This window comes from Lepidochelys kempii, chromosome 4, assembly GCF_965140285.1.
Source record: "Lepidochelys kempii isolate rLepKem1 chromosome 4, rLepKem1.hap1, whole genome shotgun sequence".
Classification (NCBI taxonomy): Eukaryota; Metazoa; Chordata; order Testudines; family Cheloniidae; genus Lepidochelys; species Lepidochelys kempii.
Window position 1 is genome coordinate 62,087,756 of NC_136383.1, and position 12,697 is coordinate 62,100,452.

Here is a 12,697-nt window from a genome sequence, read left to right on the forward strand (position 1 = left end):
TCCCTATCTTGGGACCGGAGCACCAAGGCAACGAGTACGTAAACCAAAAGGGGTACTTTTCAATGGTGCTGCAAGCACTGGTGGATCACAAGGGACGTTTCACCAACATCAACGTGGGATGGCCGGGAAAGGTACATGATGATCGCTCGCATCTTCAGGAACTCTGGTCTGTTTCAACAGCTGCAGCAAGGGACTTTCCAGACCAGAAAATAACCACTGGGGATGTTGAAATGCCTATAGTTATCCTTGGGGACCTAGCCTACCCCTTAATGCCATGGCTCATGAAGCCGTACACAGGCACCCTGGACAGTTGTCAGGAGCTGTTCAACTACAGGCTGAGCAAGTGCAGAATGGTGGTAGAATGTGCATTTGGGCATTTAAAAGTGCGCTGGTGCAGTTTACTGACTCAGTTAGACCTAAGTGAAACCAATATTCCCATTGTTATTACTGCTTGCTGTGCGCTCCACAATATCTGTGAGAGCAAGGGGGAGACGTTTATGGAGGAGTGGGAGGTTGAGGCAAATCTCCTGGCCACTGATTATGAGCAGCCAGACACCAGGGTGGTTAGAAGAGTACAGGAGGGCACGGTACGCATCAGAGAAACTTTGAAAAGCAGTTTCAGGAATGGCTAGGCTATGGTGTGACAGTTCTGTTGGTTTCTCCTTGATGGAACGCCCCTTTCCCCTCCCCCCCGGGTTCATTCTACTTTCCTGTAAGCTAAGCACCCTCCCCTCCCCCCTTCGATCACCGCTTGCAGAAGCAATAAAGTCATTGTTGCTTCACATTCATGCATTCTTTATTTATTCATCACACAAATAGGGGGATAACTGCCAAGGTATCCCAGGAGGGGTGGTGGAGGAGGGAAGGACAAGGCCACACAGCACTTTAAAACTTATTGAATGCCAGGCTTCTGTTGCTTGGGCAATCCTCTGGGGTGGAGTGGCTGGGTGGCTGGAGGCCCCCCCACCGCGTTCTTGGGCATCTGGGTGAGGAGGCTATGGAACTTGGGGAGGAGGGTGGTTGGTTACACAGGAGCTGTAGCGGCAGTCTGTGCTCCTGCTGCCTTTCCTGCAGCTCAACCATACGCTGGGGCATATGAGTTTGATCCTCCAGCAGCCTGAGCATTGACTTCTGCCTTTTTTCAGCAAGCTGACACCACCTCCTATCTTCAGCCCACCACCTCTCCTCGCAGTCATATTGTGTTTTCCTGCACTCTGAGATTGTCTGCCTCCACGTATTTTGCTGTGCTCTGTCAGTGTGGGAGGACAGCATGAGGTCAGAGAACATTTCATCATGAGTGCGTTTTTTTTTTGCCTTCTAATCTTCGCTAGCCTCTGGGAAGGAGAAACATATGCAGCTGATGGAGGAAAAAAAGGGAGAGTGGTAGTTAAAAAGACACATTTTATAGAACAATGGGTACACTCTTTCACAGTAGATCTTGCTGTTAACATTACATAGCACATGTGCTTTCATTACAAGGTCGCATTTTGCCTCTTATTGAGGGTATGCCAGTTTGGTGTGAGAGTGCCGGGCAACAGAATTCGGCTTGCAGGTAGCCATGGTAAGCCACAGTCTTTTGGATTCTTTAACCTTCATAACATGTGGGAATGGTTTCAAACAGCAGCCCCCTCATTTCCCATACGAAGTAGCCATTGGGATGGCCATTAAAAATGGGTTGGCAATTTAAAAGGAGGGGCTGCGGTTTCCGGGTTCACGTGCAGCAGAAACCCAACTAACCCCCCCCCCTCCTTCACACACACACACACACTTCTCTGGGATGATGGCTTCACCCCTCTCCCCACCGCATGGCTAACAGCGGGGAAGATTTCTGTTCGGCCACAGGGAAACAGCCCAGCAAGAATGGGCACCTCTGAATGTCCACTTACTAAAACCACCCTATTTCAACCAGGTGACTATGAACGATATCACTCTCCTGAGGGTAACACAGAGAGATAAAGAACGGATGATGTTTGAATGCCAGCAAACACCAGGACCATATGCTGCAATGCTTTGTTCTGCAGTGATTCCCGACTACGTGCTACTGGCCTGGCGTGGTAAAGCGTCCTACCATGGAGGACGGAATAGGGCTGCCCTCCCTAGAAACCTTTTGCAAAGGCTTTGGGAGTACATCCAGGAGAGTTTTATGGAGATGTCCCTGGAGGATTTCTGCTCCATCCCCAGACACGTTAACAGACTTTTCCAGTAGCTGTACTGGCTGCGAATGCCAGGGCAAATTAATCATTAAACACGCTTGCTTTTAAACCATGTATAATATTTACAAAGGTACACTCACCAGAGGTCCCTTCTCCGCCTTCAGGGTCCGGGAGCCCGCTTTGGGTGGGTTCAGGGGGTACTGGGTCCAGGTCCAGGGTGATAAACAGATCCTGGCTGGTGGGGAAACCGGTTTCTCCACTTCCTTGCTGTGAGCTATCTACAACCTCCTCATCATCATAATCTTCCTTGCCCCCAAAACCCGCTTCCATGTTGCCTCCCACTCCTTGGACGGAGTCAAGCACAGGGTTTGGGTAGTGGTGGCTGCATCCCCTAGAATGGCATGCAGCTCATCATAGAAGTGGCATGCCTGGGGCTCTGAACCAGAGCGGCCGTTTGCCTCTCTGGTTTTCTGGTAGGCTTGCCTCAGCTCCTTAAGTTTCACACGGCACTGCTTTGGGTCCCTGTTGTGGCCTCTGTCCTTCATGCCCTGGGAGATTTTTTCAAATATTTTGGCATTTCCTCTGTTCAAACGGAGTTCTTCCAGCATGGATTCGTCTCCCCATACAGCGATTAGATCCCATACCTCCCGTTCAGTCCATGCTGGAGCTCTTCAGCGATTCTGGGACTGCATGGTCTCCTGTGATGATGAGCTCTGCATGGTGACCTGTGCAGGTGAGCTCGCCACGCTGGCCAAACAGGAAATGAGATTCAAAAGTTTGCGGGCCTTTTCCTGTATACCTGGACAGTGCATCTGAGTTGAGAGTGCTGTCCAGAGCGGTCACAACTGAGCACTCTTGGATAGCTCCCGGAGGCCAATACCATCAAATTGCATCCACAGTACCCCAAATTCGACCCAGCAAGGCCAATTTCAGTGCTAATCCCCTCGTTGGGGGGTGGGGGTGGGGAGGAGTACAGAAATCGATTTTAAGAGTCCTTTAAGTCGAAAAAAAGGGCTTCGTCGTGTGGACGGGTGCAGTGTTAAATCGAGATAACACTGCTAAATTTGACCTAAATTCGTAGTGTAGACCAGCCCTTAGATAAGCGGCAGCTGGCCTATTTTATTTAAATATATGATACAGTACATATGAGCAGTTAGTCTTTTGTAGCTGCATAAGTTTTATCTTCCACTAGATAAAGAGTCACCTTGCCAGGTACTCTGTGTCAGTGTAAGAGATGATGTAGTAAATGAGCTTATGCTGTTAATGTATGTGTCTTTTTGTATAGGGGAACTGTAGTCTTGTGGTGCCAATCATGCTTTTGGCTTTGGATGAAATGCACTTTTTTTAGTTTGAATCAACCTCTCTACTCCATTTCAGAGGGGTTGGCATCATGGGTTTCCAGCCAGTTCACTGTCACACACCTGTTATTGACACTCTTCCCCACTTTATTCACCTTGCATGTATTAAGTGTAACATGAGAACTCATTCGTTGCTCTGTATTTTAAGTGACATATTTTTGTTCATAGTATGACGATTTCCTGGTGTGTATTTAATAATTCTTTCCTTCAGGCACTGGAAGTCATAATATAGCTTTCACGGGGAAAGAATGGTATTTCCAGGTGCTCTTCATTATCACTAAGTTTGCTGTCAGCTAGGAAAACTGTAGTATAACATCATTGATCAATGGTAGTTTTATGACCTGTTCATCTGGCCTGACTATGGGGATTATCCAGATTATTGCTAAATAAAAGAGGGTGTATTTTTAGTCTTTCACTTTCACGACAAGTGTTTAAGGCAAACTTTGTTCAACTGGTTAGTTTTAATAATGAAATAAGTATTAGGAATAACCATGGTAACTGCTAAGATCATGTGCAGAAGCCTGAGTAGCCTCCTCCAACCTGGACTGCAGATGAAAATCTGATGTGAGACTTACTAGTTGGAGAATATCAAGAATGAATATAGTGGCAGGTTCAAGATTCTGTCTCTGCAATCTAATTTAGGTCCAGATCATGCCCTCTCCTCAGATTTTCTCCCCCTTTTTCTTCCTCCTGCAGGATTTACTGACCCTTCCTTTGAAATCTTTACAACGTTTCTGTTTTGTTCATAAGCATTTACAGTTGCATTACACAGGAAGGAAAGGTCTGAATTAAGCATTGAGGAAATTGCCCATTTTTAAGAAATGCTATATATATTAACAAAGCTAACCTTGTTCTTTAGGGCCCTGGTTTTGTAGCGGCTATGTGGGGAGTCCTGGTATTTAAAGAAATAAAGGTAAGTCCAATGGTGTCCTAACTTTTTTACCTGTAACTGACTTCAAGAATTGCATGTGAAACCTGAGACTTGAGGATACATGGTACAATGCTGTCTCCATGAGACTTCTTCTGCACCTGTCAGAAGTGGGCAGATGCAAGATGGAGCTTTGACCATTGTCATGCCAGAGTATTTTTTCTAAGAAAAAGTTTGATGTGAGCTTTCATTCACTTTAGAAGAATGAAAACTTGAATTCCACATCTGTATAAAAAGCAGTGAGAAAGCATGAGGGACTTTTTGCAGGATCAGGAGGCAAGAGCCCAAGAACAAATGGATTATTTAAGAATATAACCAAAAGACTTTTTGGATATTAAACATGTTTTCGATTGACAAGGACAAAGGTAGCTATAACATGTTTTAGATTAATGGAGTACTATTTTTGGATGTCTGAAAGAAGATTTTAGAAGTCTCATGAGTAGACAATATACTTTGCTGTAATTTTAAAAATTGTATACTTTAGAAGTCCTACATTTTGAAAGATTAAAATGGGAATACCGCTAAAATTAGTCTCTGCTATTTAGAGAGATTACTAAATGCTACCACTGTAACTAGAGCTGGATGAAATATTTGTCATACTTTCCCCCCCCCCTAGTTGAACAGTTGCTTGCGTGTAGTTTGTGACATTTACATAAAACTGAAGAGCTTTGATTTTTATTTTATTTTTGGAAAAAACATTGAAAAGCCATTTTCACTTTAAAAGTCTCCCTTGTGAAAGTTGAACAAACTTCTAGAACTGGTGGTGCCACTGTCCCATGAGTCACATTGTCTAGTGCATTAGGCAAATAGACCCATATAAGGGATGATGCACCTAATTCCCATTAAAATCAATGAGAGTTAAGCGCTTCTGTTGGGAAAGGGCCTAAGACCCAGATCCTTAAAGGTATTGGCACTTAAGATCATGCAAGTACATGAAAGTGTCATGGACTTCAAAGGGACTACTCACATACTTAAGCATGTTCTTATAGGTACATCCACACTGACATAAAAACCTGCAGCCCAAAATCAGTTGACCCAGGCATGCAGGGCTCAGGTGTTGAGGCTAAAAATTGTAGTGAAGACATTCATGCTTGTGCGAGCAGCCAGGCTTTGAAAGCCACCCCCCTTGCAGTGTTTCAGAGCCCAGGCTCCAGACCAAGCCTGAACATCTATACTGCAATTTTTGAGCCCTGTGAGCTTGAGTCAGCTGACCTGGACCAGCCACGACCATGCCACAGGCCTCGTATTGCCGTGTGTATATACCCATAAGCACATGCTTAACTTTAAGTAAAGTTGGTAAATATCATTGTCTGAGCTACATATATGAGGAAAGTGAGGATCAGCCAACCTCCCTGAGCCAACATCACACAGCAAGTCAGTGTCCAAACCAGGATTAGAACTCAAGTTGCCCAGTTAATTTGTAAGAATCTATTCAACTAATTTTGCCTCTTTTGCTGTTTGAGAATTGCCCTGGAGTAGAATGAAATTTCTCAAACACATTCAAAGTTATTTGCTGAATAGTTTTTGTGACTAATTCCTATATAAAAATATTACTCACCATGAGCTGCTTTGTGAACATTCTTTATGAACCGAGGCCAGCTCCCTTTGAAGTCAAAGGAAAGACTCCCATTAACTTCGTAGGCCTTATTTAAGCAATGTTTGGCTGGGTTTGAATAGACACATCAACCATGTTCGGTTCCCTGACTGGAAGAGAGTAACTCTTCTGTTGTAAGCACTGAACTTGGGATTCACTTTCCATGAGTATTCACTTAAAATTTGTTTCTAATAAATGTCATTCCAGAAAACTCAGTTATTCATGTTTCAGAGTAACAGCCGTGTTAGTCTGTATTCGCAAAAAGAAAAGGAGTACTTGTGGCACCTTAGAGACTAACCAATTTATTTGAGCATAAGCTTTCGTGAGCTACAGCTCACTTCATCGGATGCATACTGTGGAAAGTGTAGAACTTTTTATATACACACAAAGCATGAAAAAATACCTCCTCCCACCCCACTCTCCTGCTGCTAATAGCTTATCTAAAGTGATCACTCTCCTTACAATGTGTATGATAATCAAGGTGGGCCATTTCCAGCACAAATCCAGGGTTTAACAAGAACGTCTGAGGAGGGGGGGGGGGGGAACAAGGGATTTGAAGTTTTTTTGTTGTAACAACTTTCATGTCTGTAATCGCGTGACCACAGAGATTGAAGTGTTCTCCGACTGGTTTATGAATGTTATAATTCTTGACATCTGATTTGTGTCCATTTATTCTTTTACGTAGCTATTCAGGGGACACCATCACAGGGCCTAATAACATCAGCCACACTATCAGAGGCTCGTTCACCTGCACATCCACCAATGTGAAATATGCCATCATGTGCCAGCAATGCCCCTCTGCCATGTACATTGGTCAAACTGGACAGTCTCTATGTAAAAGAATAAATGGACACAAATCAGATGTCAAGAATTATAACATTCATAAACCAGTCGGAGAACACTTCAATCTCTGTGGTCACGCGATTACAGACATGAAAGTTGTTACAACAAAAAAACTTCAAATCCCTTGTTCCCCCCCCCCCCCCCCCCAGACGTTCTTGTTAAACCCTGGATTTGTGCTGGAAATGGCCCACCTTGATTATCATACTCATTGTAAGGAGAGTGATCACTTTAGATAAGCTATTAGCAGCAGGAGAGTGGGGTGGGAGGAGGTATTTTTTCATGCTTTGTGTGTATATTAAAAGATCTTCTACACTTTCCACAGTATGCATCCGATGAAGTGAGCTGTAGCTCACGAAAGCTTATGCTCAAATAAATTGGTTAGTCTGTAAGGTGCCACAAGTACTCCTTTTCAGTTATTCATGCAATCTACTGTGAACAATGCAACTTCACCTTCATTTTACTCCCCCCCCCTTCTAAAAACAAACACTGCTTTATATACAAGTGATGATATTACATTTTTCTTCTCTTTCTTTGACTACATAGGGATTGAAAAACTACCTGTTACTCTCCATAGCATTTTGCGTCATTTTGGCTGGGTCACTCTCTACAGCTTTTTCTAAAATTTGAAGGGATTGCTTGGACCAGCAGATGGTGCTACTGTTTAATAAAAACACTCTAAGAAGACGGAAATCTGTGAAATTTTCTAAGCTGATTAATAGATCTTAACGCTAACAAGAGACAGGCGAATACTCATTGTTCAAGATTTTTTTATGCCAACTGAGAAAATTCAGCAGTTTGTTTCAGGCCTGAAACAAGTGAAAGATTTTTTAATATATTGGAAGATGCCAGTGTTGTCTTTCTGGATGATTGTAGGAGCAAAAACTGGCCTTCAAAGGGTTTCAGATATTTTTATAATTTTCTGTGTTAGAGTGCATTGGTCTATAAGTTATCATTGAATCAGGATATGTTTTAATTCGCCTTTGCAGGTTGGAGGATAAAGGGAATGTTAATTCTGGGTTCTTAATATTTTACTTCTTTGCAAGGCAGAACACTTGTTTTAATATATTGTTTGTTCTGGTGTATTAGGGCTGATATGCAAAACAACCTGTAAACAAAGTAACCATAGCATCACTGAAGCAAGGTTTGTTGGAGTGGGGCGTTGTTTTGTATTGTTAGGACGTTATCTATTAAAGTGACATTTTTTATGGTAAACTGAATCTGCTATTCACTTTATAGTTTTGAATGTAAAAGCTTTTGTTGTTGTTCAAATAGTCAACAACGTTCATTGATTATCATCTTGTTTTGTTTGACAAAGAAGTAGTTTACAGTTCCATTTAAATTATGCAACTATTAGTACCTTGGGCATCATTCTTGAATTATTTTCTAAAATCTACTCAGTTGAAGTAGAATTGTGAGGAACTATGTAAATAACATTTATTCTGCAACTGGAGCAATACCTTCAATGTAAGAAATGTAAGTTTGTTGCCAAATTACATATACAGTTAAACGTTTATTGACAGGCACCAATTATTGTGCATTTTCTTAATAGTCGGACTTTTTCATGCAGCACATTCCATATCAAAGCTGGCTGTCACGGTAACATTTTGTAATTGGTTATACTAAAAATTCATGGTCATTTCTATGTTATCAAACAGGTTTTGCTGAAGGGCAAATTGCATGTGATGTATCATGATCCGATTTGCACATACAATTTCAAAATAGAGTGAGACTCCCCCTAGTGACCAAACAATTGAAAGGACCAAATGCTGCCTGAAAGGGCTTTGCTTCATGCAGAAGTTTCCAGGGCCAGAGGGATGAAATCCACAGCCCCAACCTGCCAGGCTACTCTGTAGCTGGGCTACAGCAACTAATCCAGACCCTAGGGAAGAGCAGCATGTGTTGCTTGTACAAACGTGGGGTTTAAGGCTAAAAGTCATCACGAAGTGTGTGGAAGCGTATGATTTTATCTCCATCGCACCAACAATTCTCTCCCCCCCTACCAGTGATGTTGCAGAGATCTTCTCCATGGCCTGTGGCAGGGATGTGTAGAATTATATTGTTCTAACCTCAGGCAGCTTCCTGAGACCCTTAGGACTACTGCTGGTCAGAAAACAGGGAGGTTATTTTCCCCCGTGGAAAATATATATGGAAAAGGAATAAAGAACTGTTTGGGGATGAATTTGTTTTCCAGTGAAAAATTTGTGCAAGCCTAGATTTCTGGGCCACACTGCTGTCGGAATTTACTTAATGAACGGAACATATCTTCTGATTTTAAACAAAATTAAAGTATATGATGTCTGTTTTCAAAGGGCACAGAAATGCAGGACATGTCAATATGAAAGCCTCATGCTTTTCTGTTCGTCACTGTTGGCAGAACCTGCTGAGCAGGGTCTCCACTATTGCTGCATTGCTGTCTGTTAATATAGCCACCTACATATAGTTTCTCACACACACAAAACTTTGCCTGAAGTGAGGCACCAAAATCCAAATAGACACATCTAAATAAATAGTCTAAGATTTTCAAACATGCTGAGACTTTCCAGTAAAACCAAGGGGAGCTGTATATATGTGCTCGGCATGTCTAAAAAACGTGGTCACTTCTAGGTACCTAATGTAGGAGCCCAATAAATTGACATACACTCTGACACGTGTATGTGTGTGTGGATATAGAGGTGGGTACCTAATGGATTATGAGGGGGCAATCATTGAATGTCTGGCAGTGTCTTCCCCTGTCAGTCTCTAACCTTAGGCTTGCCCAGTTATTAATCCCAGCCTCACTCACAATGTACAAGTTATATCAGTAGGAACACACAGCATTTCTGAACACTTCTTATATTTAGAGCTTGTTTCATAGCAGTAATGAGCCAGATCCTCAGCTGGTAGAAATCGGCAAAGCTTCATTGATCTCAACGTCATACACAGATTTAAGCCAGGTGAGGAACTGGACCAATATTTCTTGCTGGCGTTTGAAACAATAGATATTAAAAACTAATAACCAGGACAGAGACACATTGTTCTTATTAATCTTAGAAGCCATTGATGTGGAGTTATGTTTCCCCAAAAATAGAATTTACAGAACATTCAGCTCTCTGACACTGAGTTGCCTCTGCTCACCACAATCTCCAGCTGTATCTTGCTTTCTGAACCAGGCAGACAAGCAAGAATAAAGACGTTCTTGATCCTTTAGGTTCATCCTGGACCCTGCATAAGAGGCAGTGAATGACTGGGCAGCCCCAGGAATGAATTGTGACTCTGTCACAATTTTTCCCCCATTCCCCTCTTGCTCCATAGAGAAGGAAAGTAAGTAAGTACAACCCTTAAGCATGCAGCTCACTTCACTCCTCACATTTGGCCAGCAACTGTGGAGGGAGGGGCAGCACAGAGTCAAATCCCCATAGTGCCAGTATCTGGAGAGTAGGGGTTGCCCTCCATACCACACCCAAGACCTGGGTGATATTTTTCTGAAATGATTATAATGAAAGAAGAGAACCGCATTACAGAGTTTTGATTTTCAGACTGGATGGTTCAGAGAGAGGCTGCTTATCGCATTACCACCACTTCTAGGTAACAGTTCTAATCTGACAGATTAGTAGTGACCCCAGCTTTTTACCATGCAAGTGCCCCTCAGTAGCCTATGTGAAGTTAGTTGGAGGTTTTTCAGTCTGATTCCTAGTAAGCGGTCAATCATGAGTCTCAGCAGAGAGCCCAAGGTCTGAATGGCAATGGAGACTAAACTACTCTCTAAACTAATAAACCTGTAGGGCATGGTTGACGGAGATTGGCAAGACATGAAGAGCCTTGTACTGACCTGGCCTGTGTTTACCTACTTTATTTCAAATTCCAGTCAGTCTGCTACATTTACAAATTAGTGCATTTAAGGCAAATTGGAGGTGTCCAGTGGTTATGCTATTTGTCATGCCCATTTCCCATTACCGTATGCCAGCCCTGACAAATGATTTACACAAAGAGTGAAGCTACTGGATTAAGTTACTTTTTATTTTTTTTAAAACTACAACCCTACGATTCAGTTTGTTTTATTATTCAGAGCAATCCGAAGAGGTGAAGATCTTGCCTTAAATATATTTAAATGACTTGCTTGCTGTCCTACATTATATGTATACTTGATATTATAATATAAAAGAATAGGACCACAAAGAAATAATGCTGGAGGGTTTTTGTGGAGTGAGGGGAAAAAGGAGGGAATATATCACTGCAGCTATTTTCAAAAATTTCTTTGTCTATCAATTTGGGTTCACCTATCACTATCTTGCAGACTATATTCAACTTTATTTCTCTGCTTCTGTCCACATTAGTCTTGGTGTGGCAATCCTTAGAAATACATGAAGTTTAAAATTAATGGCATATATAGATTTGTAAAAAACAAAAAGTGTTAACCATGTAAGTGGGGGACTACCATCTTTGCTATTATCCTTAGCACCATGTCGATTTTCTTATGCTTGCCTGTTGCTTCTCCCTATATTATCTGGATATGGTTCTAGACCCTTCTGTGTTTTGACTATTTGAGCAGTTCTGTAGGTTATAAAAGGAAGTGTAAACTCGGGGCATATCTATATTTACTTTTGGAGCAATCAATCCAGCATGGGTCAATTTATCGCGTCTAGTGAAGACGCGATAAATCGACCACCGAGCGCTCTCCCATCGACTCCAGTACTCCACCAGAGCAAGAAGCAGAGGGAGAGGTGACGGGGGGAGCATCAGCAGTCAACCTACCACAGTGAAGACACCAAGGTAAGTAGCTCTAAGTAAGTTGACTTCAGCTATGCTATTTTTATAGCTGAAGTTGCGTAACTTACACCAATTTAGCTCACCCGCCCTCCAGTGTAGACCAGGCTTAAGTTAACAATATACAGATGCTGCCATCTAATCAGCAAAACTTGCCATTTTTTTTGCATCAGTAGGGACATTTATATTTAAATCCTGTTTCTAATATCTCCTTCACAATTTTCTTGTTAATCCAGAATTAAAAATTCAGAGTCTAACTTGAGCCTTTTTACAGATGTAAAAATGAAATGTCAACTGAAATTATGACTACCATCAAATGACTCAAATGTCTAGTTTAATTATTTTCAAAAGCAATTCAGTTTGAAGGTGCACTACGCAATTGCTGTGTGACAAACTGAGTCCACTTTCTTTTAAATAAAATTAATACAATGCTTGGTGGCTGATCAAAATGTTGCAGTTGACTGTAAAAGTGTACTTATGTTAAACTGCAAAGTTGTTTCTCATGCTCTTCACAAAATGTGTATTGTTTTGTACTAAATGTTAATGTAAAAACAGTTCATTTAATGAAAGCATACTGTGTACTACCACCTTTGTAAAATTATTATTTGGAGCGCATATACCGTCTTTGTTCTGTGTTTGTACAGTGTCAGGCATAATGGGGTCCCAGTCCATTACTAAGGCTCTGATCATATAAATAAGCAGTCGTATATTGCGTATAGCTACATGTGATTTAATTAATAAGCTTCTAACCTTGCTGGGCCTCCATCTCCCCCTCAGTAAATACATTTCTATTTTACAGACTTTTTACCTAAATTATGTTTGTAAAGTGCTACGCAAGTGTATAGAGGAGTAGAGTGCAGACATCCAGGCTCCCAGCTCTGCGATTTACCCGCATCACTGCATGGCTTTTGGAGAGACGATAACATTTCTGTCAAGTTGAATTTGAGAAAAGTGAAGCAGTTTTGACAGAATTTTAACAGACAGGATCACTAACTAAACTAAAATATCACATTGCAGGAATGGCTGAATTGTCTTTGTCAAAAAATCTAACCAGCTAGCAATGAAGTGTTCATGTCCA

The 12,697-nt window shown here is 41.9% G+C and overlaps 1 protein-coding gene across 3 annotated transcripts in view; it reads left to right on the top strand.

The window, feature by feature from the left end:
- TMEM144 (transmembrane protein 144) overlaps window positions 1-12,053 on the top strand; it is a 32,161-nt gene extending 20,108 nt beyond the window's left edge. For all 3 annotated transcript variants that reach the window (XM_073341461.2, XM_073341460.2, XM_073341462.2), the window contains 2 exons: window positions 4,371-4,424; window positions 7,420-12,053. In XM_073341461.2, the coding sequence (XP_073197562.1) occupies window positions 4,371-4,424; window positions 7,420-7,503 (138 nt within the window). In that variant the 3' untranslated portion in view covers window positions 7,504-12,053. The remainder of the gene's footprint in view (window positions 1-4,370; window positions 4,425-7,419) is intronic.
- Window positions 12,054-12,697: the final 644 nt, after the last annotated feature.